At 37.0% G+C, this 27,856-nt stretch overlaps 1 protein-coding gene and 4 long non-coding RNA genes across 14 annotated transcripts; 2 read left to right on the top strand and 3 right to left on the bottom strand.

Annotated features, from left to right (window-relative positions):
- The first annotated feature begins 4,805 nt into the window (after positions 1 to 4,805).
- LOC133736449 (uncharacterized) lies at positions 4,806 to 6,339 on the top strand. The gene is made up of 2 exons (XR_009859570.1): positions 4,806 to 4,850; positions 6,088 to 6,339. It is a non-coding gene; the product is annotated as an uncharacterized LOC133736449 (long non-coding RNA).
- Positions 6,340 to 6,497: 158 nt separating this feature from the next.
- LOC133736450 (uncharacterized) lies at positions 6,498 to 7,508 on the top strand. The gene is made up of 3 exons (XR_009859571.1): positions 6,498 to 6,629; positions 6,769 to 6,960; positions 7,267 to 7,508. It is a non-coding gene; the product is annotated as an uncharacterized LOC133736450 (long non-coding RNA).
- LOC133736448 (putative laccase-9) lies at positions 6,526 to 10,646 on the bottom strand. The gene is made up of 7 exons (XM_062163937.1): positions 10,391 to 10,646; positions 10,149 to 10,300; positions 9,338 to 9,582; positions 8,381 to 8,506; positions 7,561 to 8,152; positions 7,003 to 7,361; positions 6,526 to 6,917 (listed from the first exon to the last, which is right to left on the bottom strand). The coding sequence occupies exons 1-7, from the start codon at positions 10,481 to 10,483 to the stop codon at positions 6,727 to 6,729; spliced, it is 1,758 nt and encodes a 585-aa protein (XP_062019921.1). The 5' UTR covers positions 10,484 to 10,646; the 3' UTR covers positions 6,526 to 6,726.
- A 1,222-nt stretch (positions 10,647 to 11,868) lies between these two features.
- Positions 11,869 to 14,473, bottom strand: LOC133740836 (uncharacterized). 4 transcript variants are annotated; one of them, XR_009861456.1, is made up of 3 exons: positions 13,126 to 14,415; positions 12,440 to 12,574; positions 11,869 to 12,175 (listed from the first exon to the last, which is right to left on the bottom strand). It is a non-coding gene; the product is annotated as an uncharacterized LOC133740836 (long non-coding RNA). The 4 variants fall into 4 exon arrangements; XR_009861455.1 differs by having other exon boundaries at positions 12,440 to 12,615; positions 13,126 to 14,414; XR_009861453.1 differs by lacking the exon at positions 12,440 to 12,574 and adding an exon at positions 12,575 to 12,615 and having other exon boundaries at positions 13,126 to 14,409.
- A 4,397-nt stretch (positions 14,474 to 18,870) lies between these two features.
- Positions 18,871 to 24,474, bottom strand: LOC133739186 (uncharacterized). 7 transcript variants are annotated; one of them, XR_009860476.1, is made up of 5 exons: positions 24,028 to 24,474; positions 21,449 to 23,945; positions 21,285 to 21,365; positions 20,146 to 20,485; positions 18,871 to 19,133 (listed from the first exon to the last, which is right to left on the bottom strand). It is a non-coding gene; the product is annotated as an uncharacterized LOC133739186 (long non-coding RNA). The 7 variants fall into 7 exon arrangements; XR_009860477.1 differs by having other exon boundaries at positions 20,146 to 20,490; XR_009860473.1 differs by lacking the exon at positions 20,146 to 20,485.
- Positions 24,475 to 27,856: the final 3,382 nt, after the last annotated feature.

The raw sequence follows: 27,856 nt of genomic DNA on the forward strand, positions 1-27,856 counted from the left end.
CTAGTTCCTCTAGTAGGACAGTTCCCTTAATGCTTCGAAACTGGTTCCTAGAGTAGGACATTTACATTAATTCATAGGAGCTGGTTCCTCGAGTAGGTCAGTTGCCTTAATGCTTCAAAACTGGTTCCTCGAGTAGGATAGTTACCTTAATGCTTCGAGATTGATTCCTCGAGTAGGACAGTTGCCTTTGCACTCTATCCATTAATTACCACGTTGAGGGGAGCGGTCACGTTCAAGGAGATGAGCGGTCATTGAGGCCAGCATCACTGTCATCGAGAGAAGTATCACGAGCATGGAGACTAGCGTCACGATCACCGAGATAAGCATCACGGTCACTGAGAAACGCATCATGGGGATGAGACGGTGGACCTCACATTCACTGGACTCGGGGGTGGGACGAGGAGACACATCTTATTATTGCATGTGGAGATAAAGCAACGCAGTTTACGAGATTGAAAGTGGATGCGAACCCTCAGAGCATGGGGGCAATCCCATAAGAGATCGCTGACTAGTAACCCAGGTTTGGTTTCAACTTCACCAATACATTTATTTGTTTTGTTTTTCTTCCTGAGCGACTGCGCGCACAGAAAAGAAAAACAAGAGGGCATGTAGGGAAGTGAATGACGGTCTTCCAGGCCTGCGTCGCGGTTATCCAGAAAGTCATCACTGTCATCGACGCCGGAATCGCGGTCATAGAAAAGTCTTTGCTGTCATCAATGCTGGCGACACGGTCATTGGGGCCGACGTGGTAATCATCGACGCCTCCATCGCGGTCATCGATAAGTCACCGTCATCGACGTTGGCACTATAGTCATCGGTGCTAGCGTAGCTATCATCGACGCCGACATTGCGGTTATCGAGAAAGGCATAGCCGTCACGGTCACGGAAACAACCATGATAGTCATTGAGGTCGGCGTCACCGTCGCTGAGAAAAACATCATGGGGAGACGCATTATCGTCATCGAGACTAGCATAGCTGTCGTCTGGATGAGCGTTGTGGATGTCGAGATTAACAATCATGGCCCAAGAAACTAAATGTTCAAGGAATCAAGTGATTGAGAAGCTTCGAAGTCGGGGAGCGCCGTCGGGGCCCACGTAATACAATAAGAGAGACTCGTCTATCATAGGAAAATTCAATATTATGCGTTGGAGGCACTCAATGACAGCGTCACGAGCAAAAAAAAAAACATAGAGAGAAGAGGGAGAGTTTTGCAGCAGGGTACCTTAAGCTCAGCGTCTGGCTTGAGCTGCACTAGGGGCACAGCTCGAGGATTAGGCCTGCAAGATGAGGCTGATCACCGAGGGCACCGCGCGCATGCTAGGCTTCGCGCGGCGAGCGAGGCGCTAGGGGCATGACGCGCAACTGGAGGCATAACGATCAGGTGAGGTTGGGATGCAAAGATCTGGCGATTAACCGGCTGTGAGACAAAGGCAGATCCAAGTTCTGGTCTGAGCGCGTCGGCGTCGACGTCGTCCATGAGATGAGATGTGGACTTAGGCGAGGACGAGGCTCTTCTTATGTGGAGGAAATTTTCTCTTGGGAAAAGTTCGCAAGGAGAAAATTTGGGGGCATTGTGGGCGTGGTCAACTACTATTAGACCAATAATAAAGGCAATTATCTCCGTAGTTAATATGGCGATAAATATCGATCATGAAAGCGACGATTAATACGGCCTTAACTACAATAATTACTACGCACAATAACTACGACTATAAATACACGATGAATGATCGTCGTAAATGTGCCATGATTAACCATCATTATTGCAGCAATAATTATCATCTTAAGTGTGTAAGTAAATGCAGCCATTAAGGTGGGAATAATAGAGGCTTGTGCCTCAAGTAAATCATCGCCTATATAAAGGTGACCCGACGTCCAGGCAAACCATCCAATAACGACTCTTTCTACTCTACTCGACAAAAGAACGTACTGACTTAGGCATCGGAGGGTTTTCTACAAGTACCCCCCTCCTCTTCGAGCCAATAGTCAAACTTCCGAGTCAACGCACCAAGGAAGCTTCTCGATTGTTCCTGGTCAGCTCTCGCTCCAGTCCGCATTTATTGGTGAGTCAAAATCCTCTTCGGAATTTTTCGTCACCAACACTTGGGCAACTATTGTGTGATGTATTTTAAAATTTTAGTCACATGCAATATAATTCTGCATGCCACATTAGTGAATCATCACAATACATGGGAGCCCATTAGACCCACATTTTTAATTTACAAAATACTTGACAAAAAAACTAATGATTGTACATGATTGATTAAATATGAGAGCATATGGGTACATGTGATGAAATTAAAAGTTCATGGCCACAACTGATTTAACATATAAAGGTTAGGGAGGTAAAATGAAATTATGGTTAAATTTTTTAACTTCTGCAAATATCCTCACTTAATACAAAAATAAATCAATAAATTACTTAATGTGAGGATACAATAATAACTCAATAATATATTAAAATTATATATGAGCGACTTTTGCCAAGTCTTTCCGTAGCTAGTTGTATTACTTGATAGAAACATAATTGTTGCTGTTAGATTGTCTATATTGTTCTTATGACTTACATTCCACGTGGAAACTTTAGGTTTAATGGATATGGTGGGACGGCCATTCATCAAGATTGGTTTTTTATTTTTTTATATAACCTTTGTTTTGTTTTATTGATGGTTAGAGTATATATTTCACTAGTGAGAACAAAGAATTCTTTTATATGCCTTATACAGAGTGATGGTATGAAAAGCCGATAGGAATACAATCATGGAAATCTTAATGATATTATTGCTTTCTGAGTGTTCTGTTTTAATATCTGGGGTCTATGAAACTCATTTAAAATACTGAATCTGCTACTAGCTCATGACATGAGCATCAGTTACTGATATACTGAAATTTATATTTCTACTTTCTAGCATTACCACGTGTGTCTATATCATCCTTCAGCTGTGGCAGCTGACATCCCTGAAGGAATGGATGGATTTCAAAACTTTTTAATTAGTGCGGAATTAGTTTAACCATTAAACTACTAACTAAACATAAAATCCATTCCTTTAACCCATGATCTTGGCTTATTGTGATATGTATATAAACATAGCATGCATAGTAAGGAAGAACAAAGAGGGAGTTTATGTTCTACTTACCCTTGGAGCGTGATTTTAATCCGATCCAAGTGAACCACCAAAGTTCCTCTCCTTGATCTCTCCTTGTGTGTGTTTCCTCCACCTTGAAGCACCTTGGATTAAGAACTCCTTCTTGTACTCCTTCTTGTGCTTGTAATCTTCTCTTTGATGTAACAAGTAAAGCCACAAAAGGATATGGCCTCTAAGGATCTTCACCAAGTGAATCAAGAGATGAAAGAAAAGAAGAAATTATGCAAGTGTTCTTCTTTCCTTTAATTTCTGAAAAATAGACCAAGAGAGAACACTCTTTCTCTCTCTCTAATCTGAAAATAATAGTGTGGAGACACACTTATTCTCTTTGTCCATGCTTTCACTTTTATATAATAGGAAATAACTCCAATTACTAAAAGAAAATATTGACTTTCATAAAGCCAATATTTTGGCTGGTCCATACTTGTTATTGGGCACTAAAAATGTGTCTTGGGCTTTCATTTAAATCTCATTTAGTGAAGCCCAAGTCCACACGAAAAGCCCGACAATCGTTTAGACCCAATAGGTTCGGTTTTACCCGAAAAACCTAATTATGTCCAAATAATAAATCTAATTAATTATTTGGTCATAACCAACTCTTGTTTAATCTTCTTCATATACAATCTCAAGGATTCACTTATATGGTGTGCGATCTCTTAGGTTCTAATTAACAAGGCAGTGAAGTTTATAGAAACCATTCTATTTTGTTTACGAATCAAAAACTCCATTTTTGATTCTCCCTTGTTATTAGGATTATAAATGTTTATTAATCCTCGGGGACTTCACAAGTCATGAGTGACGTCTTGCAACATATCATGACTACCCTAGTTAATGTAGAATGACAAAGAACCTATTCAATTGGAATTACAATACAATACGGTCCTTCTCTAACACTATGTTCTAAATCACATCATCGGGGTATGGAATTGATATGTCAATCCCCTAATGTGATTTTCATTCTTATGTGATTCTTAGAATGTGATTAAAAACTCCTTTTTAATCTCATTCAATGCTTTGGCCAAAGACTCATTGAATCACATCTTTGAACATACACCTTATTTACTTAAGGATAGAGATTCCTTATTGTACACTCACATGTCTCCATGACCGAATTGATTATACCAATGAATGCATCTATTATATCCATTAAGGGACACAATATTATTGCATCATCAAGAGATAATCCATTCACTCATAAGACAACTATGGTGTCTCAGGTCAAAGGACTAATTTGTATTATTGCAATTTAGAGTTCAAGTTTGACATGTAAGTAAGACTCCATACAAGAACTCTAATGATCGCGTTCAGTGTACTCTTTAAATTAAGAGCACCCACATACTTATATTAGTGTCTCTACACAAATGACAAGAGACATATCATCCTCCATATTGAGCATACATAGTATGTGCTAGTCTTTCCGGATTATCAATGTCCAAGTGATAATCCTATGACTAGGAACTTTTTAGGATAAGAGTGTGAAAGAGTAAAGGTCTCACACATCTAACTCTTTAGATTACTTTCTCTTTAACTCATATTCCTTGGACCTTGTTCAATCAAATATCAAATATAAGCAATGAACAATAAACTTGCCCTTTTGATTAATAATAATTACAATAATAATTACATCAAAATGATTGTTTTAGGACACAATTCCTTCAATCCCAAGATCCAATCTACCTCGTTTTGTTTAAAAGTGGTGACAGGTAAATCTACAGCCATCTTCCAGATTTTACTGCTGTTCTGTTTACTTGAAGTAACTTTTGGTAATTTGTTATTAATATTGAGCAACCAAACTTCAATTCACTGTTCTGCTGCACTTATCATATACCATTTGTTTACTGCTGTTCTGTTTACTTAAATTACTTAATTTGTTTGTTTGGAATAGGAGACTAAGTGGGCAGCTTAGGAAGCTATGTGATTGAAACTACAGGGTATGCACAAAAGGATGAGACTACAAATAGGATGGACATAATTGTAAAAATTAAATGGAGTCCTGAGTAGATGAGAGATAAATTTTAGTCAAACTTTTAGTGGAAGCAGGATGACTAAAATCATTAGTTCATACACACCAGGAACTGACTTGAAGAAATTCATTAGGCTATGATACTGAAAATATGATTAAGTGCACTGATTAATCAGACACACAAATGAGAATTCCTTAAAGAAATAACAGACAGTAACAATGGTACAGAAGCAAAGTCTCGATTCCTAGCAGTAGGAAAGTCGTTTTTGAGTTTGAAGAGTCAAGCTTTATTCCTCTAGCTGGAGCAAATTTGCAGCAACAGCCCACAGGTAGCTTATAGAAAAGAGTGAAATGTACATTTTTCATTCTAGTGAGGCATTTTTCTCCTCTTTGTATCCAAGTGTAGCTTCAGACAGGATACAATAAATGCATGACACAAAAGAACAGTCTATCCCTGGTTGAATGGTAAAGCATAGAAGCTATTTGTTAGTAATAGTTATTCTTGGCTGAAGAAAACAATGTTATAATATAATACCAATGGAGAATCTAAAGAGGCCTGGAAAATCATTTCTTTTCTTAGGTATTTGCAGGATATCAATGTTTATTTAGTACTAATTAAGTACGATTCAACTCTTATATGAAAAACAATTGAGTACTTGACGTTAACAAGATTACTCTCAGTCAAATATGAAGAAGATGAGGAGATGATCACCTCAAATGTTCGTATGACAGTATGAGTACACAATTGATAGAACGACGATTCTTTGTTGGTGTCAATGAACCCTTATTCCAACTTCCTGGATTTTTTTTTTCCATTTAGTTTCCTTCAAAAGTCTACCACACGTCAGTTGCACCGTTTTCTCTATAACATCTTTCCTTTCATGTTCTTCCAAACAACTTACTGATGCTCATTATCACATTGACCTCACTTCTTTTGTCTAGTTGTATGGATTAAAGTTTGTTTATTGTTGTTGTAGGGCAGAAAGCAGGTGTGAGGGGGTTTTGATCTGAGGAGATAATGCAAAATTGGAGGTTCATGTGCAGTTCAAGACCTGTACAGTATGTTGTATAATTTGAATACACAATTCCAGTGGTGCAAATGCATATAGGTTTCTATGTTGTAATGCCTAATAAATATTTTTCTAACATGTAGAATACCCCAAGGGCCAAATCAAAACATATGTAAAATTTATATTTTAAAATGATTAGTAAATACGGAAAATTTATATTTTAGGGATTCTCCATTTGTGGATACATGGCACAAATGGAGAATCCCTAAAATACCTTTGGCTAAACTATGCACCTATTTTCTATTTGTCTTGGATTTTGAATCATCCAAAACTGAAATGCATGAATAATATAGAACCAGCTGTTTGAGTTCAAACTTCGAAATTCTGTCAATAACACAGCTTCAATGACCATAATGTTGTTTCGCAATTTGAACCAGCTGTCTTGGACTCGAGCCCTAGTACAAACTCTAATTGTACAAAACAATGGTTGAAGCCAACCCAATATTGATGTAAATATTCAATTTCATCTCACTTTTGTGACACTTTATTTAGACTCAAATACAAGTCATGTATAATATAGCTTATCCAGTGTATCAGATTCATAATCTATTTACTTTTCCTGCCGAATTTATGCTGAAATGGTTGCAGCTTAATGGTAGATGAGTCGCTACATGGAGGCAAGTATGCAGGTGGTTTCCGCATGCTCGTCTCTGGTGTTCCTCCATCTTTCACTATCATCACAAAGTTCATACCCCAACTGAGATGTCGATCCAAATGACAGTGCCAAAACCAAACACCTGCAACAATCATCCAGAGTGAATCAACATTGCAAACTACAAGGTAACCAATACCAATGAATCTTTATTTTCCAAAGGAACTTACCAGGATTACTTGCTTTGAATCTGATAGCAACCCATCCTTTCTTTGGGACTGTAACAGTGTTCATCTTTGGTGGATCAACCAAATTGTATACCTGGGGGTCTGTTTCATTGTCAAAATTTCCAAAACCTTTTCCAACTACATAAAAGCTGTAACCATGCATATGCATTGGATGATCCTCTGAGGCATCTAATACGTTAGTACCCTGAAACACTATTTCCACCTCTTCATTGTACTCTAACACCTTAACCTTTGTTCCTTGGACAGTCATAACATAATCATCCTGCAAATCCTCGGCCACAAAGTCAAACAAAGTTGGTGGATAATCAGGAAAGTCTGAGGTATAAAACCCACTCATGTTCCTGCATTATAACATGTTTACTCATATGTCAGTTTCAATGTTCAAGCATTCCTCTAATATTATGCCTTCTAATGATTCACTCATAGTGCATTAAAGCCTTATTAGGAAAACCAGAAACAACTTGAATTATATTTGGATATAGCAAATATATCACAAAACCATCATCTTTCAAAGAGCAAAACTATTGAACAAGTAATTACCTGTAGTAGGCAAGCAGCACATCTGTTGATGGATTAACCCAGCTAACATTATTTAAACTGGAAGCAAGACCACTACTCTCATCGGTACCATTGTCAAATTCAATGTTGTTCATCACAGTCGTTATATACATTCTGGTAGTTATATTCTTAGGCACATTTATTGGGTGCTCTGTGCTTGCCAAGCTTAAGATACGGCTTGAGAAGGCTACTGCAGACGACAAATCCTCATAGGTAGGGAGGTTGCTTGGAAAAATTGGCAGTGCCGGGGGTGTATAATTGCCTTTATACTCGAGAATTGCCGTCACATTGGATGTGTCATAGTCGGTAACATCTGGCCTAACGCTGTCATATTGTCTAGCAGCCATGTAGTACCTACCAAGTGGCTGGTCGGCTGTGACCAATATATCCATGGTTTGTCCGGGGCAAATCATGATAAAATCTGTGACGATGGGTTTGACGTATGATCCATCCATACCAACAACAGTGAGGTTATGTTCAGCAATAGCAAAGTAGAGCTCTGCATTCATCGCTGCATTTACCATGCGAAGAAGATAGGTCTTGCCATACTCGACTTCCCAGCGATGGGTACTGTCTGCAAGACAACATTGCTATTATATCAGATATATATGGTATGCTAGTTTACTTTCCAAGTAGTGTTTGCAACTATTTGTTCAAGTAGAATGAATGAAATTAGGTAAAAAGAATTTTTATGCTGCAAATATTCCATGTAATGTAAATTCCAATCATTTCATGTGACTTTGTAAGTTAACGCAGACCTTCTCTCTATCATAAGATTTACCATTCATTCACTTAGACATACCATTGGAGCATGCGAAGAAATCCCCAGGCTGTCCATTGATGGTGTAGCAATCAGAGCGAGGAGTGTCGTCACCGTCATCAAGGGCCTCCGCGACTACCTCGTTCACATCATCTTTATACCAAGATCCTGCAAGTACAAGCCGAATAGGACCTTAAGTTGACTAATAATTTACATATGGTATCAAATGGTGGTACATTACACAAGTCATATAAGTGTACGTACTTAAATACATACATACATGTGGGTGTGTGTCTTTGGTAGCTCATAAAAAAACCATCAAGGTTGCAGATGTTATTTCATTTTCTAATCCTTAAGTTTACATATATTATCAGTATATGCTGATAATACTGCAACAAACAAGATCTATAAAGAACTCGTCCAAAAATAATAATAAGAAAATATAGATCTAATCTCTTTTGTATAAATAGTATACTGCCCATAATCACTACCTAACTATCATCTTTGACTGTTTGACAATGACAAAAAATACCCAATTATAAGCCCACCTTGACATTGTTGGTCACCCTTAAATTAAGTGTGCTTCTTTATCATTCTAATATCAAACATGAGCTAACTAACTTTGCTGTCCCATAATTGCATTAATTTATGGTGAAATCTCCGATCTAAAATTATAACCAAGATTCGATTTGAGACTATGTTTGTCTGATATTTCAAAGAACTAAGTTTGTCTGATATTTCAAAGAACAAGACAAAGTCGGTCTCATCTTGTGTTCTTCTCCCTTTAAGTATTTTATCTTCTAATATTCTTTGAGGTCTTTAAGTTGAAATTCTCTTTCCCCAAGAACCCCAAAAAAAAGGAAAAAGAAAAACAAAGAAAAAGAAGGGGCTACTCAAAGAAATCATAACACAATAAATGACTAAATACACAAACTTGCCTACGCCAAAAAAAAAAAAAAAGTAAAAAATAATATGACAAAAAAAATTGAACACACATACCGAGAACAACAATTTCTTCTCCATCAGGTTCAGGAAATGGAAAGCCTGTTTCATTTAAGGGCATAACAACAATGGCGCCATGCACACTAGATCGGGTCCAATCACTATGAGCGTGCCACCAAAGTGTTCCTTCCTCATCAGAAAATATAACCTCGTAAGTAAAATTTGATCCAGGTTCAATGGGACACTGCGTGATGTACTCAGGACCATCAGACCATGGGTTTCTTGGTTGATGTACTCCATGCCTACACGACATAATTTACAATTTTCATTGCAGCACTCTCTCACAATGATATTGATAATCAAAAGATGTTCAATAATAAACATGTAATAATTTTAGAAATTGTGTATCAATCGCTTCTGTTGAGTATTGTTATGCAGTAAATTGTCATATAATTATCTTTGGTTGTATTTTACTTAATCCATGTGAATTGACATAAATAACACTAGCATTTTTCTTCCATGAAGCCTTTGGTTGTATATTACATAAAAAAAAAAAAAACATAAATGGAATAGAACAGTTATTGCAAAGAGAAGATAGTGGGGGAGAACTGTGGATTGTGAGATTATTTATTTATTTATTTTAATAAAAATTTATTTTGTAATTATCATATTTACCCTTGTGATTTAATTTATTATCAAAGTATTTATATCTTTTGGGGTTATTATTGTCAGAATTTTAAGTTTTGTCTTACAAAATCTCTTAATAATAGTATAGATACATTATAAAAAAATAACATAAAATAATAGTATAGATAAATCAAAATCATTATCTCATCTTCCAAAGAAAGCATATCATCAGTTAATTTACCAGTGGATTGTGAAGTCGTAATCTCCTTGATTTTGGACATTCACGTAAACGGTATCTCCTTTCTGCACTCGAATGACCGGCCCCGGAAAACTATCATTCACTACCAGCATGCTCTTGGTGCTACATAACCTTGTGAAGTTCTTCTCCCTCAACTGAATTAATCCATTCCAAAACAAAAGTTATCAGTTTAAATTGAGAGAGAGAGAGAGAGAGAGAGAGAGAGTGTGTGTGACCGTACTTACAACAAAGTCATAGTAATGGACATGGCTTTCAACAATGCAAAGGAGAGCCGGAGACAGAAGCAAAAGACCCAGAAAACCGGGCAACATACCCATCTTCGATCACGCCCAGACTTGTTGTTCTTAGAACTAAGAAGCAGTGCTCAGCTCTTTAATTCAGAAGTGGGTTTTGGGCTAACCAACTGTTCCAACCTCTAGCTATAACTTTGCAGTTTTCTTTGGGCTAACCAAGTGTTCCTACCGCTAGCTATATTTATGCAGATTAATTTAACTAATTTGAAGTTAGGTTGAGTTGAACACTTGAACTACTGTTAATCTCACTATTAAGAGTTTGAAAGCTCGTTAGAGGATTAGGTGGAAATGAAAGATGATCCAAGATATGTGAGATTTTTGATTTTCTTAAGTTGTTTTTTAGTCTTCCTTTTTTGCATATATGGTTGTAAAATTTAGTATTCTTTTGCTGAAGAACATATATAGGAGTAAAGGTATCTGCCAAGCTGCTCTGACATTCATGTATTTAAATATATACAATGCTCAATTTCATAAAAAATGTTGTCAAATTTAATGTATTCAATATAAGGATTTGTCAATACAGACTAGCTGTTAGCGGCCAGCTGCATCTGTTTTACTAAACAAACAAATAATAATCTTTAAAAAAATTATGCATGGGAATTATGGTCCGTATGTATTGCAACATATTAATCGTTGTTTTCTGTATACTGTACATTAATATACCAATACATCGAATACACTATGTTTAATATAAAGATAGTTTGACTCCATGAATAGAAGACTAGTTTGGCTTAATCTCAAATTAGTCTACCCCTATGTCGAATTAATTTACTTATGTAAGTACTAGTCTACTCGATATATGAGTATATTAAGAGCAAGTTCACCCGTTGGGTCACTGGGTCACCCACTATTCACTGCTTTTTAGTGTTATTTTTCACCACCCTCTGGGTCACGAGTACAGTGTATTTTGTGCCCTGGGTCACCATAGTGACCTGCATAATGTATTTCGTGCTCTGGGTCACGGGCACAGTGTATTTCGTGACCCAGAGAATAAAAATATACACTAAAAAATAATAAATAGTATGTGACCCGGTGACCCAACGGGTGAACTTGCTCTAAAACGAACTCATGTACATATGCAGAAAAATTTAGAAATAAAAGTGAACTCTCTACGCACATGTGAGTAACACTCTGTCAAGCAGCTTACTATAGCTAAAAGATGGCTTGTTCGTGGGAAATACACTAAGGCTTAGTTTGGGATTGCTGTGCTGTGAGAGGAAGCACTTCCGAACTTGCTGTGAGAGGAAGCACTTCCGAACTTGCTGTGAGAAGAAGCAGCTGAGGTGTTTGGTAAACTGTTTTTAAAAGTGCTGTGAGAACGAAAAACAATTTGTAGGTGTTTGGTAAGTTGCAAGGCAAAAGTGCTTTGGCTGGGTATAATTACCAAAATAGGCATACATGCTAAGATATGCTACTAAAATACATAATTTTGTTTTTTGATTATGTAACTATATTTCTCATGTATTATTCTTGTACCCTTGGTTGGACCGAATAAAAGATTTACTTTAAACTCTTCAATATGCATATTATGTTTTACTATTACACAAAATAAGGATAGCATCCCTGAACTTCCAAACTTCAGAAACTCTAAGCTTCTTCTGGCACAGTCTCTCCTCATTTTTGTTCTGCCGGAAATTCAACTGATATAAGTTGTTGGTCAAACGATCACCACACAAAAAACTTCCCCAATGGATTCTTTCTTTTGAATTACTGGATCTGCAAGTCATGATGGTCAACATGACAACTCGTATAAATATTTGAAAATAAAATCGTCCTAGAAGTAAATACTAATCAAACATTCTGATTGGGAAGCTAATGTGCAATAACTTATGAACAAAACCAAAGTTAAAAACAACAAAACTTGATTATTTGTTGTTTAACTTTTCGACACCAAGTTTTTGTTAAGATCAGCATTCAATATTGAGATAATACAAGTTGATAGTTTTAATACAGTTGGTATTACTCAACTACCAAACTTACTGTTTTGAACTGGCATCTTAAGTATGCATATGATAGCTTAGCAGCCAACTTCCATTGAATAACTATATCAGGTTTCAGTTGCTTCTTCCATAATTATTGCGTAAAAAGAATGTCACTACGGTCCTAAAGGCTAACCTGGAAGGCAGAAAGACAAATCATAGTACTGATAGGTCTCGCTGCAAAAGAATAACAAGTAGAAACAATATTAAAAAAAGAAAAAGGCCGGGGGCTTACTAAGGAAAAAGAAAGTACTTTACTTAAGTTTATTCATCTACAGAGAAAGATTCAACACTAGGAACAAAGCTTGATGACAAGAGAACAAATTAGCTCATCTTTTCATCCTGATCAGTATCAATTCATCTATTAGTCATCAACTACTTTTCAACATTCTTCGGTCTATCAAAACCTTCTGAGGTATGTCCTCAATTTCAAGTCATGAACCAGTTCAAACAAAACTTACAACTACCCCAGAACAAGCAGTAAGGGATGGCAACAAAAGGACTGAACAAGCATTTGCAGATTATCTAATCTGATGCACAAGAAGCAACAAGTAGATATACACCAACCTAGAAACATGAACTTAATAGACGGTGAATAATGAGGATCATGGAATTAAAAAAACTGTGCTATGAGTAAACCATTATTTATATACAATCAATAGATATCTGTAGCACCAGGATCCCTACCTTTTGTCCTTCAAAGAAGCAATAACACCAGCAGCTTCAGTGGGAGAAACAGGTGACGGGGAGTTACCCCTAGAACTCAAATTGGAAGAAGAAGAGGTTCAACTCGGAGTTAAAGGACGAGAAGAGCTCGGGGAGTTAACAGAGTGAGGATAATAGGACTGCTGTGCTGGAGCATCCTCGGGACGTGGCTGAGCTTGTGGCTCCTGTGATCCCCTGTATATCAAAACCAAACTAAAATCACAATTCTGGTCCAAAGCTGCATGATTACCAAGAACCTTAATTAGAGTGTCCTTCCCAAACTAATTCATCCATCATTAGAAAACCCAAAGCTTGGAATGCCACAACTTTGCAATTCCAATCAATCTGCTATAATATGAAACAAGCATCAAAACAAACAAACAAAACAAACTGTGATTCAAAACGTTCTGAATAACAATATTGTAATTGTCAATTACAAATCTACAATCATAAATATGCTTCCATGAAAAGCCAACAATCTTTAGCAACAGTTGCAACATTCTCTCCACATAAAGATTTTCACTTTACTTGGATGCTTTAATGAGTTTAATCCCCACAATGCTTTCCAGAACCCCCTTTGGGAAATCACCAATTTGTTTCCACCTCCACCTAAACAATTTCATATCAGATACAATTTCAATTTCCATCCAAATACCAAGACAGATGCAATTCAATTCCCATCAAAACTGGCAAAACTGATGCCAAATTTCAAAACAGATGCAATATAAATATACAATACAATTCAATTTCAATCAGTAACTAACGTCCAAAACAACTTGATCAATTCCATAACTCAGAAATCGAACCGGAAAGCAACCAAGAATTTCTGCTTTGCTGCTTGAGGAAGAGAGCAACCAAGAGTTCGAGGCTATTCGAACACTTGAGAGATTGATTGAAAACCCAGAAAGTAAAAACCCAGACAGATCGATCAACTATTCGACTGCAGTCCGTCACCGAGTTACCGTCGATGAGAGCGAGGGTCGTCGAAGCCTCGACGGTCGAAGAGAGAGACTGAGAGGGAAAAAATGTCAGCGCCCTCTCTCGATTTCTTCCGATGAGTATGAATCATGCTCAAGTATTTGACGGCGAGGGGAGGGGGAGGAGGAGGAGGAGAGTGCGATGGTTTTGCCTCGCACAGAATACAGATGAAGAAAAATGACTGGGTTCAGTGTAAATTTTAGAAAATGATGAGGACAAAATCGGGAATTTGATAAATTTCATTAAAGAAGCACTGTTCACTCCGTGTTTTCCAGAGAAGCAACTTTCAAAAGCTAGCACTTGGTTGCTTCTCACTTTCAGCTTCTGGGAGAATCTATTTGGACCAAAAGCAGCTTCTAGAAAGTTTACCAAACACCATATCTTAAGTCCAAAAGCAGAAGCAACCCCAAAAGCAGCTCCAAAAGCAATGCCAAACTAAGCCTAAAGCACTACTTTCGTTGCTAAAGCTGGTCACTAGATTTCAGAATTTTCATCATGATTACAGCACTAGTTATGTTGTTGGTGGGATAAAGCACTACTTTCGTTGCTAAAGCTGGTCACTAGATTTCAGAATTTTCATCATGATTACAGTACTACTTATGTGGAACTCTATGACATTTTAGTGAACCCTTATCACCAACACGTGATTTAACACTTTCCACGAGCTTTATGTTATGATTGGTATTGGAGTGAATGGGAGGTTTGTAAAGGCCCCGAAGTTCTTTGGTGCGCTTCTCCAATTACACAGCTCTATTTGCTGGGGTCTTTTGTACTTCTTGTATTGTATTGTGGTGTATCATTTGAAACATCTAATACAAACTTTATTTCCTTCGACCAAAAAAAAAAAAAAGACATATGGGGCTATTTGTGGTGCGGCAAATCCAAAATTTTCACGGTAAGGACAATGACTTTTGTGGCTGAACTCCATGCTGTTTGTTATATACTGTTTTCATGGCATGTATATGGATGGAGGGTTGGTGTCTTTGGTTCGAGTGCGATTCCTTGGCGGTTCATTTTCTTTCTTCATCGGTCCATATTTCCTGGCGGCTTGTTTTCCAGTTTCAATTATCTCTGTGTTAGAGTACCACGTTAATTATCGCCATCGTTCATTATTTCACGATAATTACCATAGTCTAGATTTGATGTATAACAAACTATTATTATTATGTAATTACTTATATTTAGCTCTAGCTGTAATTTCATACTACAATTGTTCACTTTTTGTATCTATTTAAACTCATCTCTATACTAAGAGATAAATAGATACATAAATTTTCCAACTTCTACACTTTGTATACTAGCCAAAATGCATATTCAAGTTATTTATATCCTACGAGAGGGTGATCAAGTAGGTGGCAGATTGGCAAACTTTGGAGTTGATCATGGCCATATAGTTCTTGTTTATTATTGATTATCATCTCCATTATGGGTCAACTTCATACCAATTGGCAATGGTTTAGTTCGTTACTTGATTGGCCAAGTCTCCAATGTGAGACTTATGTCTCAATTTTCAATGTGAGATTTGGATTGTTTATTGATTGTATGTGCAAACCTAAAAAGTTGGGTTGCATGTGAGAGTGTGTTAGAGTCTTTTGAGTTAAAACTCTGGTTGGGATATTATCGGTACGATATAGTGAATAATATCGATGCAATAGTGGACAACTTATATTTTGTGACATAGAGGTCGTGTGGTCGTGTGATATTCACACGTGGGTTAACCCAAAAGTTGGGTTGCATGTGAGGGTGTGTTAGAGTCCTTTGAGTTAAAACTCTGGTTGGGATATTATCGGTACGATATAGTGAATAATATCGGTGCAATAGTGGACAACTTATATTTGGTGACATAGAGCTCGTGTGGCCGTGTGATATTCACACGTGGGTTAACCCGCACTGATATGTTAAGGTAATTAAGTCTTCACAACCAAAACCAATTGGTAATAGATGAAGTTGACTCAAATTTTTATAAACACATTTGTCGTATTTTTCTATGTAGGATTCATTTTCTCGATCAATAGTCTACACCTCTAAGACTGTTACTTAGTACTTAATCTAGCCTCATCCTCTTCTCTACTTCAGAGATTTGGATAAGTTTATATATTTGTCTTGTATATATAGGGCTTCTCGTATATATGAACCGTTCATGCTTGTAATTGTAAATCATAGTTATGAATGTCTTAACGATCATCAATTTGGCCGTTAATTTGCAGAAGTAATATACTCATATAGGCCTAAAAGTTGAACGGTTGAGATCCCAATATGTGTTTGAAAAGTTAGTCTAATAAGCGATCTACACACACACACATATTATATATATACAGGGCCCTTCTAGTGAGAAATCCCTTCTTTTTTTTTTTTGCCATTTTAAGGGATTACTTGTGGGACCCATTTTTCAATCGCATCTCGACCGTTCAGTTTTTAGGTCCTAATGTATAGATCACTTCTACAAATTTTCAGCATGATCATTAAGGTATTGAACTAGATTAAACCTAGGGGTGGGCAAAAAAACCGATGCAAACCAAAAAACGTGCCTGGACCGATCCGAACCGGCCGGTTCGGTCCGGGTTCTGGAGAAATTTTTGAAGAAAAAGTCCGGTCCGGTCCCAAACTGAGTCAGACCGGGTTTGGGTCCGGTTTTCAATTTTAAAAGAACAAAAGGCCTGATGGGCCCTAATATTATTAATTAGTAATATATTTTTTTATCTTTTGTACTTATCTTCTCCTTCTTTTTACACAGGCGTCTTCTAGCGTACTTTATTCTCTCTAGTCTTCCCCTATCGCTATCAGTCTTTTCTTTATTCTCTCTTTCTTTCTTCTCTCTGAGACTTTCTTCTTCTTTTTTTTTTTTTTTTCGATTAACCTTTCTTCTTTCTTCTTCTCTACCTATCACTATCAGTCTTCTTCTTTATTCTCTCTTCTTTCTTCTCTCTGCGTCTTTTTTTTTTTTTTTTTTTCAATTTACATTTCTTCTTTCTTCTTCTCTACTAAAGGGGGATGGATGTATCAACCGTCCATGATCACTTGTCTATTGAAGGGGCACTTCAGAGTTCCCTCTTCTACTGGCAGCACCAGAATTTCCGGCATCCAGAGCTGGATTTCGACGAAATCAGGACATGCATGTATTTGATAGCCTTTCGCATCAATGTCTAGGTAGTAAGTGTGATCCAAGCTTTGATTTTCTTTGATGACAAACAAGTTTGGGATCGATCTGTGCTCTGTGATATGGTCTCCGACCACCATACCTCTTCTGCTTCTATTTTCGACTCTTCAAAATTGATAGATCTATCATGTTTTATTGTTTTCGAGTTGATCTATATGTATAGAGTTTTGTATTGTTGTAAAAATAAAGATTCTGGTTAGTTTTGTGATGAGAAATCATCGAATCAATGTCGTCTTTCAGGATGAAGAAATCAACCATATAGAACCGAAAGCCCGGACAAATTGGACCGTTTAGTCTCAGTTTGGGTTTAGGCCGGTCCCTATTTTCAGCAAGTCGAATCCCGGCCCGGAATTCTTTTCCCAATCCCTGTAAATGCAGTGCCGGTCTGGGACCGTGCCCAGCTCTAATTAAACCAATGGACGAACATAATCTGTCCAACCTGAACCGTTCATGTTTATAATTTTAAATAGCAGTTATGAATGCCTTAATGATTATCAATTTGGCTAAAATTTGCAGAGGTGATCTACTCATATAGACCTAAAAACTAAACAATTGAGATGTAGATATGTGATCGAAAAATATGTCTAATAAACCCTATATAAACGTAAAAGAGCTGCTAACACCAGAAGACCTAGAGCTCTTTGCTAGGACTTCTTCAAGCTTCGGTCTGTGTTGAGTTGTCTTTGCCGTTTTCAAAGGCATGGGATTAGTTTTGGTTGGGAACTGCAAAGGGTTGTTTTAGGCAACTGATAGTAGCCGAGTTTGCATGAAATTGCTATTGATTTGGGAAGTTGCGGACGGTGATGGTTGTCGGGGTGGTGGTTATGGTGCTTCGTGCTATCGGTGGCCATCAAAGATTGACCTCTCTTTGGCTGGGTTGTGCGCTGGTGATGATTCTGCAGGTTTGGTGGTCCGTTTGGGCTAGACCACGGCCGTCGATGGGGATCAGATTGGACCAGCGATGCCATGCGACGGCATGGTGCAAATGGATCCTATGGCTGGGATCTGAATTCGAGATCTAAGTCCAATCTGGATTCGAGTCTGGATCTGGGATCCAAGTTGGATCTGGTTTTGGGCCTGGAATAGGATCTGGCATCTGGGCTAGATCTTAGTTTGGGTGGCTACTTTTATTTAATTTTCAATTTGTCTAATTTTGCATTATTTTGGATTTGTTTTTTTTGGTTACTTAGGTAGGAGAGTGCTTTCTTTTTGACATATTTTTTTATGTGAAAAATGCAAGGTTGGTCATACTACCACCAATTAACTTGACGGAAGGTTACTCGCTACTCGACGTATTTATCTGCGTGGAGGGATGGTGCACCATATCGTCAGCATCGTTTCACATAGCCCGAGTTTTGTCCGGTGCTTCATCAAATGCTTAATTGCATCCCTTAGTATCCTTACTGGGTTACATTTTCTTGCATTCAATATTGTTTCTGTTATTTCTTATTTTGATGTAGTTTCTACATCTATCAGTTGTAATCCTTTTATTTAATAAAAACTTGTCAGTTTGTTTAAAAAAAATATATATATATATACTAGGTATTCCAGCCCGCGCGATGTTCAGCTTAATAATACAACATTTACAAACATTAAATACATTACATACCTACAAATGGTATTGTTTTACATTTTCCAAAATCTGGTGTCTCAACCAATTGGTCATAGAACTGAACCAAGTTAAGTACTATGGTAAATAAGTGAGGGCTTAGGCTGGTGATTAAGAAATTGTAGGGGTCGATTCAAAAAAGAAAATCCCCGTAAAAATACTAAAAATCTTGCAAATTTCTTATCAATTGATGTAGTCCTTTAAGCTCAGCCAAAGTCTGCTGGCCGGAACTTCTGGAATGTAAGCCTGCAAAAGTGAAGTCAGGAGACCTTATGAGATAATTTTCATATCCAATCATAACACTATACATTATTCAAGGTTTATGTAGAACCAATAAAGAGGTCAGATACTCGTTAAAAGTTGTATAGCTAGCGGATACTTGATCAATTTTAGAGATTGAAAGAAGCTTAACATGTTATCAGTGCCATTCAATAGGGTTGCCCAAATATGTTTTCGCTCGATAACACCATTTTAAAACAACCAAAGACATTCTTAAATGTAAGAAGAAGAACCAATTAAAGACAGAACTACACTTACCAGGAGTACCTTTTCACAATATTTTATTACTGTAAAAAACTATCCAAAACTTTTCTAAAGCACTCTGCCCTATACTTGTTAAGAAATGCTTAACAATCCATAAACCTGGAAAAAAAACTACCCATATAAAGCTATTAGCTCTCAGTTTTCCTATCCAAAGACAAAGTCTGGATGCATATAAATTGAACCTTCACAGAAATCCTATTATATCCAAAACGATGTTCAATAAGATTTTGCTGCTACTACATACCAAATTCTTTTATTTTTGAAAGGGCCCATACCTGATTAAGCTGACCATTTCTGTAAGTCATTTTAAATAAGAACACTAAACTCCTAAACCCATAACCGTACATTCCCCAACATACTGTGAATATGTTGTACACAGCGTTATTCATGCAATCAATGCAATAACACATTTCAGTTTCAGTGTTTGTTTTGTTCTGAAGCCTAAAAGTAGAAAATGCAGGCATATGAATTCATAAAAAAACATTGAGAAGTGAACAATTGATTTAGCTAACCACAAATTAATTGGAATAAATGCTAACACTTCCCAAGAAAGCAAAAGGCAGCAATCCAAAAATTAGAAACCAAAGTACGTATGGAAATTATTCTATGCACCGACGGTGCAAGTGACCCAACCCTTATAAAATAATCTCAACCCTTGATATTTATTATCAACTTTATTTTTAATAAACAAAAAGTGTATTTAATGCAATCTAACCATTCATTTATGTTGGTGCAAGTGCACGGCGGTGCTCTGAATAATCTCTCCAAAACAGAAAACTGATGAGTATCTTCCTGATAGTACAAAGAATTAAACAAATCTGAAATGGTTATTTAATTTAGTTTTATTAAGATGCTTTCAATATTTTTTTAAACAAACCTATGTCTATTAAGCTTCCATTTGTAAACAAACCTAGAACTAATAATTTTTTATAAGACTTTCAAACTATAGTCTTAATTGCTGACTGAAAATTACATTAAACTGATCAGCAAGCTTCTTGGACCAAAAGCAAGAAATCCAAAAGAAGCCTAGCACCAAAAACCTCACCCATTAAAAGCTGCACTTGAACACAAAGAAAATGCAGAATAGTTAATGAAACCATAACATTAATAATAGAAAACTGAGCATATGGTATTAAAATTTGCATGAATTTCCAATTCAGTAAAAAGAAAACCAATCTGATTCAGATCTAAAAACTGAAACTGAACCATAGCCAATTCCAAATTCAACAGGAAAAAGGCTCACTTAATTGCATATTGTAAAGCTAAAAACAGGTGTAGTCAATCAATAATATGGAGGAAAAACACAGACACACTACAATCAATAACATGCCCAATTACAAAGTCGCAATAAATTTTGGTTTGTAGTCTCTAAATGCTTCATTTTGCTTAATCAGTTTTTTTATTACAAACCCCAATTACAAAATCCCAATAAATTCACAGCAAGACATAAATCATATTCAACTATTTGTGGAAGTAATTGCAAGAACCCTAGCTGAACCTCATACAATAGTAAATGAGCATTTTCCGCTACATTCATCCAATACAGAATTAAAGAACTAAAACCTTTCAACACTGCTGAAATAACCCAATGATTGATTCTATAAGAATTTAGCACAATTGAAACACCGAAACAGTGGCGGAACTAGAGAGTTCCATTTGGGGGGGCCGAACAATTATGAAATATGTTATGGGGGGGCCAATCTCATAGTTCTTGTCTAAATCATATTAAATCTATACACCAATTACCTGTGCCCATGTGTGCAAGTGAAAAGTTTGGGGGGGCCAGGGCCACCACCGGCCCCTTAATAGTTCCGCCACTGCACCGAAACAAAAACCGAGAAAAAGAAATACAACCTCAGACAACTTGTGTCGATACTGCGTTCATCCTTATCGAAAATCCAGAAGCTCCAAAATTAATAACAATTTCAGCAACCTCTGCGTCACCCAAACCCCTAATCAGAGACATACAAAGATTTAGAGTGAGTTTGCACATACAAACAAAGAAACCCAGTCCCAACCTTTCTGTAATCCACACAAAATCGAAAATGTCAGTGCAGAAATTATCAATATCAAAACCCAATAAACAAATTTGCAAACCACCAAAGAAACAAAAACCCAGATACCCAATCCCAAAGTAAAATGAATGTGGTAAAGTTGTTGTCAATGTAGAGAATTTAATTCAATTAAATTGTAATTTTAAATAAATTAAAAATAAAATGAGTCACAGACACCATAGACAAACGCCCATTCTTTCTGGTAAAACCGTCTATTTTGCTTTCAAGTTCTCTCAACTCTCCCCAGTCAAAACCAAAACGACGGGTCAGAAAAAGTTTATCTTTTCTTGTTATAATATAGCTTGGAAGATTCGACACAACTAACTTTCTCAAGAGCCAAATCCACCAACTTTCCCGGGCATTTGGTTTTAACTGTTGGCCTTGGCTGCACATTCTCCAACACCGTTAACATTAATATATATTTACCGGAGAGGATTCCATGCACCGTCGGGTCACTTGCACCAGCAGGGTGCCAGTCACGTGTGCTAACAGTTGAATACCAACGTTGGTTGGTCGTTTGTTCACTAACCATAGTCAAACGAAGACCAAAAAAATTGTAGTGCAGTAAAAGCCAAATTTACCCGAGGCAGCAGGTGGTCTGGGCGCTGGGCATCTCGACCGTCTTCCTCGCTTTCTCTCAAAACCCAGAAATCCAAACCACATCGCCGACTCTGCTGCGTTTCTATTTTTAGCGGGTCCTCTTCACAAATCACAATTGGTTCCCACCCAAATTGAATTTGAGGGTTTTGGATTCGATCCGAATCCGATCGTAGTCTGATTTGATCGAAAGCAAAAGGCTTTGCGAGAATCAATGCCTCAAGATTTGCCGTTGGACCAGGAAGCGGACGATGCCGAAGCTGAGTTCACTAAGGTTGATCTCACTGGTCGTTACGGACGGTTCAGTTGTTCGAACTTAATCTCTGGCTTTAATTCAATTATTGCGTAATTTCGATTGTACACTATGGTTTCGGTTTTTTATTTGATTTAGCTGTTCTACTCTTGCAAGTCTTATTCTTTTCATCAAGTACTGATTTGGGTTGATGAATATGAGTTGATTTGTGCTGATATTGTGTTTTTGGTGATTTGCACTTCGCGGTACATATAGGTTTTAGGCAAGGGGGCTTTCAAGAAAGTGTGTCCTTTTTGCTCTGTTCTTTGTCAAAGTCTCATTGATGGGTTGATGAATTGAATTGCTGTAGCCTGAATTGATGGTTGTTTAGCATTTATCCTTGCTGGGAAGGTTGTGGACCTCATTATACGGCTGCTAAGTGCACATCATAATCGTGCTATGAGACTATCTTAAGAATAGCTTCCTCAAGTCTCAGTCAAGAAATTGGTACGGAAACCGTAAATATATTGCAAGCATTTCATTGCTCATTGGTTTTTCAAATGGTTACATATTCCAGGTTGATAAAGAAGCAGAGGACTTATGCAGGCAAAGGAGGAGACTGCTGGAGGTCATAAGGTGGTAGTTTGCGTATGTATCTTGATTGCTGGAAGACCCCACTCCCTTCCTGAATTCGTTTTTGCGGGAGTCTTAGTTTAATCACTATTTGTTAAAACAATTTTATTCCTTTCAAAAGTATATGCAATGTCGTTGTATAATATAATAAAGTGAGCTCATGTTAAGGGTTTAAGATATTTAGGCTGACAATAAGGTTCCATTGTGTTTTTAGTGTAGAAATTGCAATTTGTCTTTCAAGGAGAGTTGCAGAAAACAGGAATCTGATGTTGTATTGTGCGTGAAGTTGAAGTTCTAGCCATTGATAAAGCATTTGTGAGCTACTTATTCTTTTCATCGTTCATTTTGCAATCCACAAATGCAATGTGAAAAAAATATGTCATGCATTGTAGTATGGTAATTTTCCTTGGAGATGGAAAGTAGAGCATGAAAGAAATGTGCTCTGGGTAACTTGAAAGAAACAAAACAATGCGTTCTCTGCTCAACTTGAAGCCATATGGTAATTATACAAACAAACCAAAAACTATGAAATTCCTGTTTGCACTTATCCCTTGGGATGAGAAGATATTACTGAAACCTTTACGATACAAACAACCGGATCTAAACACTTAAGACCCTACTTCACACTTTAGACTATTGTCACAAGTTGGTACTTTTCATACTACCTCTGATAACCGGAAATAGCCTCTTTGGTCTCCATCTGATAACCGGAAAAAAACCCCATTTCAACCGCATTTTTACACGCAATATGCACCTCCCTGGTGAAAGTCACCACCTGAACACTCCAGTCTCACTCATTCCCATGAAACTAGTAATTAAGATCAATCACTAGTAGCATAAGAAAAGAAGACCAAAACCTGCTGTAGGTTAAACCCAAAGCCTTAAGCTCAAAAGAAAGCAATTTAGAATCATTTTGTCGAACATCTTGTGTGCATTACAATTTGATGCTGAATGATATAACCAAAAGAAATTGAAGTGAAAGAAATTAACATTCAAAACCTGTTGAGAAACCAAGGAGAAATCATGAGTAGCCAAACCAAAACTCTAGTTTAACAATATCACCAATATAATTCGTACTTACAATTAACACGACAAGCTACTCTGCTTGAATCTCGCAGATCTGGAATCAAAAAAACATAATGGAAGAGTCACAGAGACGAAATAAAACTTGAGTATAGATACTGAGTTTAAAATTGAGACTATCTCTTTGCACATCTATGATTATGGAATATGATTATGGTTTGGAACTATGGTTTGGATCGGTGGTTTATGATTATGGTTGCAGAAGCCTATCTCTCATTCTCTCTCAACCTCCAAATGAAAGGTTGACCTCTCGATCTCTCTATCTCTCTCCGAGTCTCCGACGTCTCTGTCTCCACCGAAACCGACCTGCCCCGATTCAAGAATTTGACCCAACCGAAAATTCGGCCGAAGCCAACAAGAATGTGGTGTTCGGTTCCAGAAATGAGATTTCTGATTATTTCGGTTGGTGTTCGATTTGGGCCGGTAACCGACCCGGCCCGACTATGCCCAGGCCTAGTTACTTGTATGAGTGTATAGTCGCAAACGGCTTAAATATCGAATTTTTAAAGTCGTTTCAATCACAAAAGGTACTTTGGTAAAAGATAAAATTAAGAATCGACTGCCTTGATTGAGGCCGAAATGAAGGTGCACAAGGCCAATCTTTTCACATTGTGCATATTGCTACGTGAGAAATATATGGATAAGATTGAATCCATCATTTTAAATTTTTTATTTATTTCTTAGATCACAATTCTTTATGCCTACTAAAATTGTCACTTGTTCTTTAGAAATTAATTTATACATTTCAAAATCAAAATGATCAACTAAAAGGAAATTGGTCAAATCAACCGTTGGATGTGATGATCGGGATATTACAAGCACAGGGTAAAATTCTTAGCCATTGTCGTCCTCTTTTCGCACTTGATCTATGTGGTCAACTGAATATACATTTATACCCTTATATTTATTAATTACAATTTTCGAAGAACAATTTAATTGAAAGCGAATGTCGGGCTAAAAAATTTGATGCGAGTAGATGGAACTTGGCCATGTGAGAGTGTGGTCGCGAACCGCTTGAAAATATGAGTAGTGACAGACACACTATCAACGTTTCGAGAAGAATGATATTTTTGTAATTATGGCCTATATTTTTGTAATATTCTTAGCCACTGTCATTATCATTTCGATATTGATCCATGCGGTCAACTTAATATACATATATACCCCTATATTTATTCATGACAATTTTAGAAGAAAATTTTAATTGAGAGCAATGCCGGATTAAAAAATTTTACGCGGGTAGATGGAAATTGGCGTAAGAGTGTAGTCACGAAACTCTATAAAACTGGAGTCGTGGCATAGCCGTTATCAGTATTTTAGGGAAAAAAAAGAAGATATATTTGTTACTAGCTTCGAGGGTTGAACGACTTAATCAGGGCTAAAATCTAAGCAGTTTACTACGGGGTAAATACACGGACAAGGTCAAATCAACCATTTTTTCGTTTTTATTTCTCGGATTGAAATAAATTTTGATATGCCTACAAGGATTGTCTTCCTTCTTCATTGGTTGTATAAAAATGTATACCATTTTTCAATATCAACATGATCGAAAAAAAAAAAAAAAGGTCAAACCGACAAGTAGATGTGATGATTGGGATATTATATGCATATGCCAAAAATTTAGCCATATTCGTCCTTGATTTGACCTGATTCACGTAGTCAACTAAATATATACTTATACCTTCCTATTTATTCATTAAATTTCTCCAAGAGCAATTTAATTGAGAGGAGCTTCTAGGTTGATAATTTGTACTATAATAGTTGAAGCCTGGCTATTAAAGCCCGTGGTCGCATATTTTTTGAAAATCGTATTTTGAATGATTCGTTAATATCATTTAAAATTTTTTTTTTTTTATAGATGGCCATTATTAATGGTTGACCTTCTTAATCAAGGCCTAAATGATGACAGATGAGACCAATTTTTCACACGGTTTATATTACTGTGCAAAATATATATAGCCATTGTCAAATATTTTGCATCTCATTATTGATGTTTCAAATTGCACCAAATCTCTACATGGCTACTACTGTGGTCAAACTTTTTCATTGGTTATCTACAAATGTATATCTTCCAAGACCAACAATGTGGAAGAAAAAGAAATTTGCTAATCTGACCGTTGGATGTGATCATTATGGTGTAAAATGGCTATGCTAAAAAATTTATCCTCTTTGATATTCGATTAGGTTTCGATCCACATGATTAACTGTGTTCTATAAAAAAATTCACCCAAAAAAAAAATTGTGTTCTATAATGCTTGTAACCAAAGTTTTATTTAAGGAATGTAAGTTTTTTAAGGAAAAAAAAATGAGGTCGAGCTTTCTCTAAGTAATGCAGCCATATTTTTTTAATAAGTAGAATATTAATGTATTTTGTTAAAGAAAAAAAATAACTATAGAGCTAAAATTGAGGTGGGTCGAACAGTGAAAAGCTGAAAATCATATAAATATAATGTCCATGAAAATATTTTTATTTCAACTTTCTGTAACTAATATAAATAAACATATTTATGTTGTAGTCTTATTAAAGAAAGGAAAAGACAACTAGAAAAAAAAAAAGAAAAAAAAGAAGAAGGAGAAAACAAACAATCAAACAATGGTTCGGTTCGAAACTAGATGGGATAGATGATAGCCTTGCGCCTTAGCCACTGCTCCAACCATGGCTGGTGTTAACCCTTCCTCCATCTTCATATAAGAACGAGCATTTATACCCAGAATCTAGAATCCCAGATTTGCTTTTTCTTCTGTTCATCTTCGACCTCCTTATCTTGAAGCTTTGCGGCCACTGTTGGAACTGGGCAGCTATCAACCTTCAGTTGTGGCCATAGCCAGAGGGACTGAGAAATCTTTTCCGTCAAGCATAATGATCAGGTTCAAGCAATCCCAACAGGAATGGTTATATACCCAACAGCGCTAGATTTGATTCAGTTGGCCACCACAGCCTTGATAATCACCTCGTCTTCTTCGGTTGGTGGTGGGTCTGGATCGCTGGCATCAAACACCTTTTGGGCAACTTTAGATGAAGCAATCGGAGACGGAACAATCAAGGGCCTAGCCACGAGGAGCTTTAGGAGCATCCTCAATCTCTTCTTCGTCATCGTCGGCGGCCCGTAATCAGAGAACCTCCATGCCCGACTTTTCCAGCTTCGTACTTCCAGAGTTTACCCTGGTTTAATTAGATAAATATTTACTCATCTCATCTCATGTGTTTCTACCATGGTTTGACCAGTTTGTTTTTGGGTTTCAATTCCGTTAACGGTGTTAGTATTGATGTTAGTGTCACTTGGATGGCTAGATCAAATGAATGACTCAGATTCAATATGACTGTCGGGTCACTTGCACCGTCGGTGCGTAGAATAATTCTCGATATATTTACTGATTACTGAACCATATATCATTAATTAACAGTGTGACCCCCTCCCAACTTTGTCCTACATTTCCGGTAAAGTAGGGACTTTTGGATTCTTTCTTATGATTTTCATTTCAAACCTGAAAAGCTCCATTCAAATGCATCGCGTGTAGAGTCATTTTCTACACCAAGTATGTCTACTACCCCAATAAAAATTAATTGGGTTTTATTGGGGCAAATAAAAGTCTCCTACGACCTCTCCGGTGACCTATAAGATTTCCGATGACTTCTTTGAGGACCTCTAATAATTGGTGACGGGAGTCCGTCGTCCGCTTTTATGACTTCCAATAAACTTTTATTGCCCCATAATAAAAATAATTAGGTTTTATTGGGTGTAATAAAAGTCTCCGGCGACCTCTCCGGGGATTTATAAGATCTCCGACGACCTCTTTGGGGACATCCGACAACCAGATTCCTACGG

This window comes from Rosa rugosa, chromosome 3 (genome assembly GCF_958449725.1).
Source record: "Rosa rugosa chromosome 3, drRosRugo1.1, whole genome shotgun sequence".
NCBI lineage: Eukaryota > Viridiplantae > Streptophyta > Magnoliopsida > Rosales > Rosaceae > Rosa > Rosa rugosa.

Bases quoted from the DNA above. Each gene is read 5' to 3' on its own strand.
- LOC133736448 (XM_062163937.1), bottom strand. From the start codon at position 10,483: ATGGGTATGTTGCCCGGTTTTCTGGGTCTTTTGCTTCTGTCTCCGGCT. The intron at 8,153-8,380 runs GTATGTCTAAGT...GTTGTCTTGCAG, and splicing joins TTTCTTCGCATGCTCCAATG to ACAGTACCCATCGCTGGGAA. The intron at 6,918-7,002 runs GTAAGTTCCTTT...TGATTGTTGCAG, and splicing joins ATTCAAAGCAAGTAATCCTG to GTGTTTGGTTTTGGCACTGT.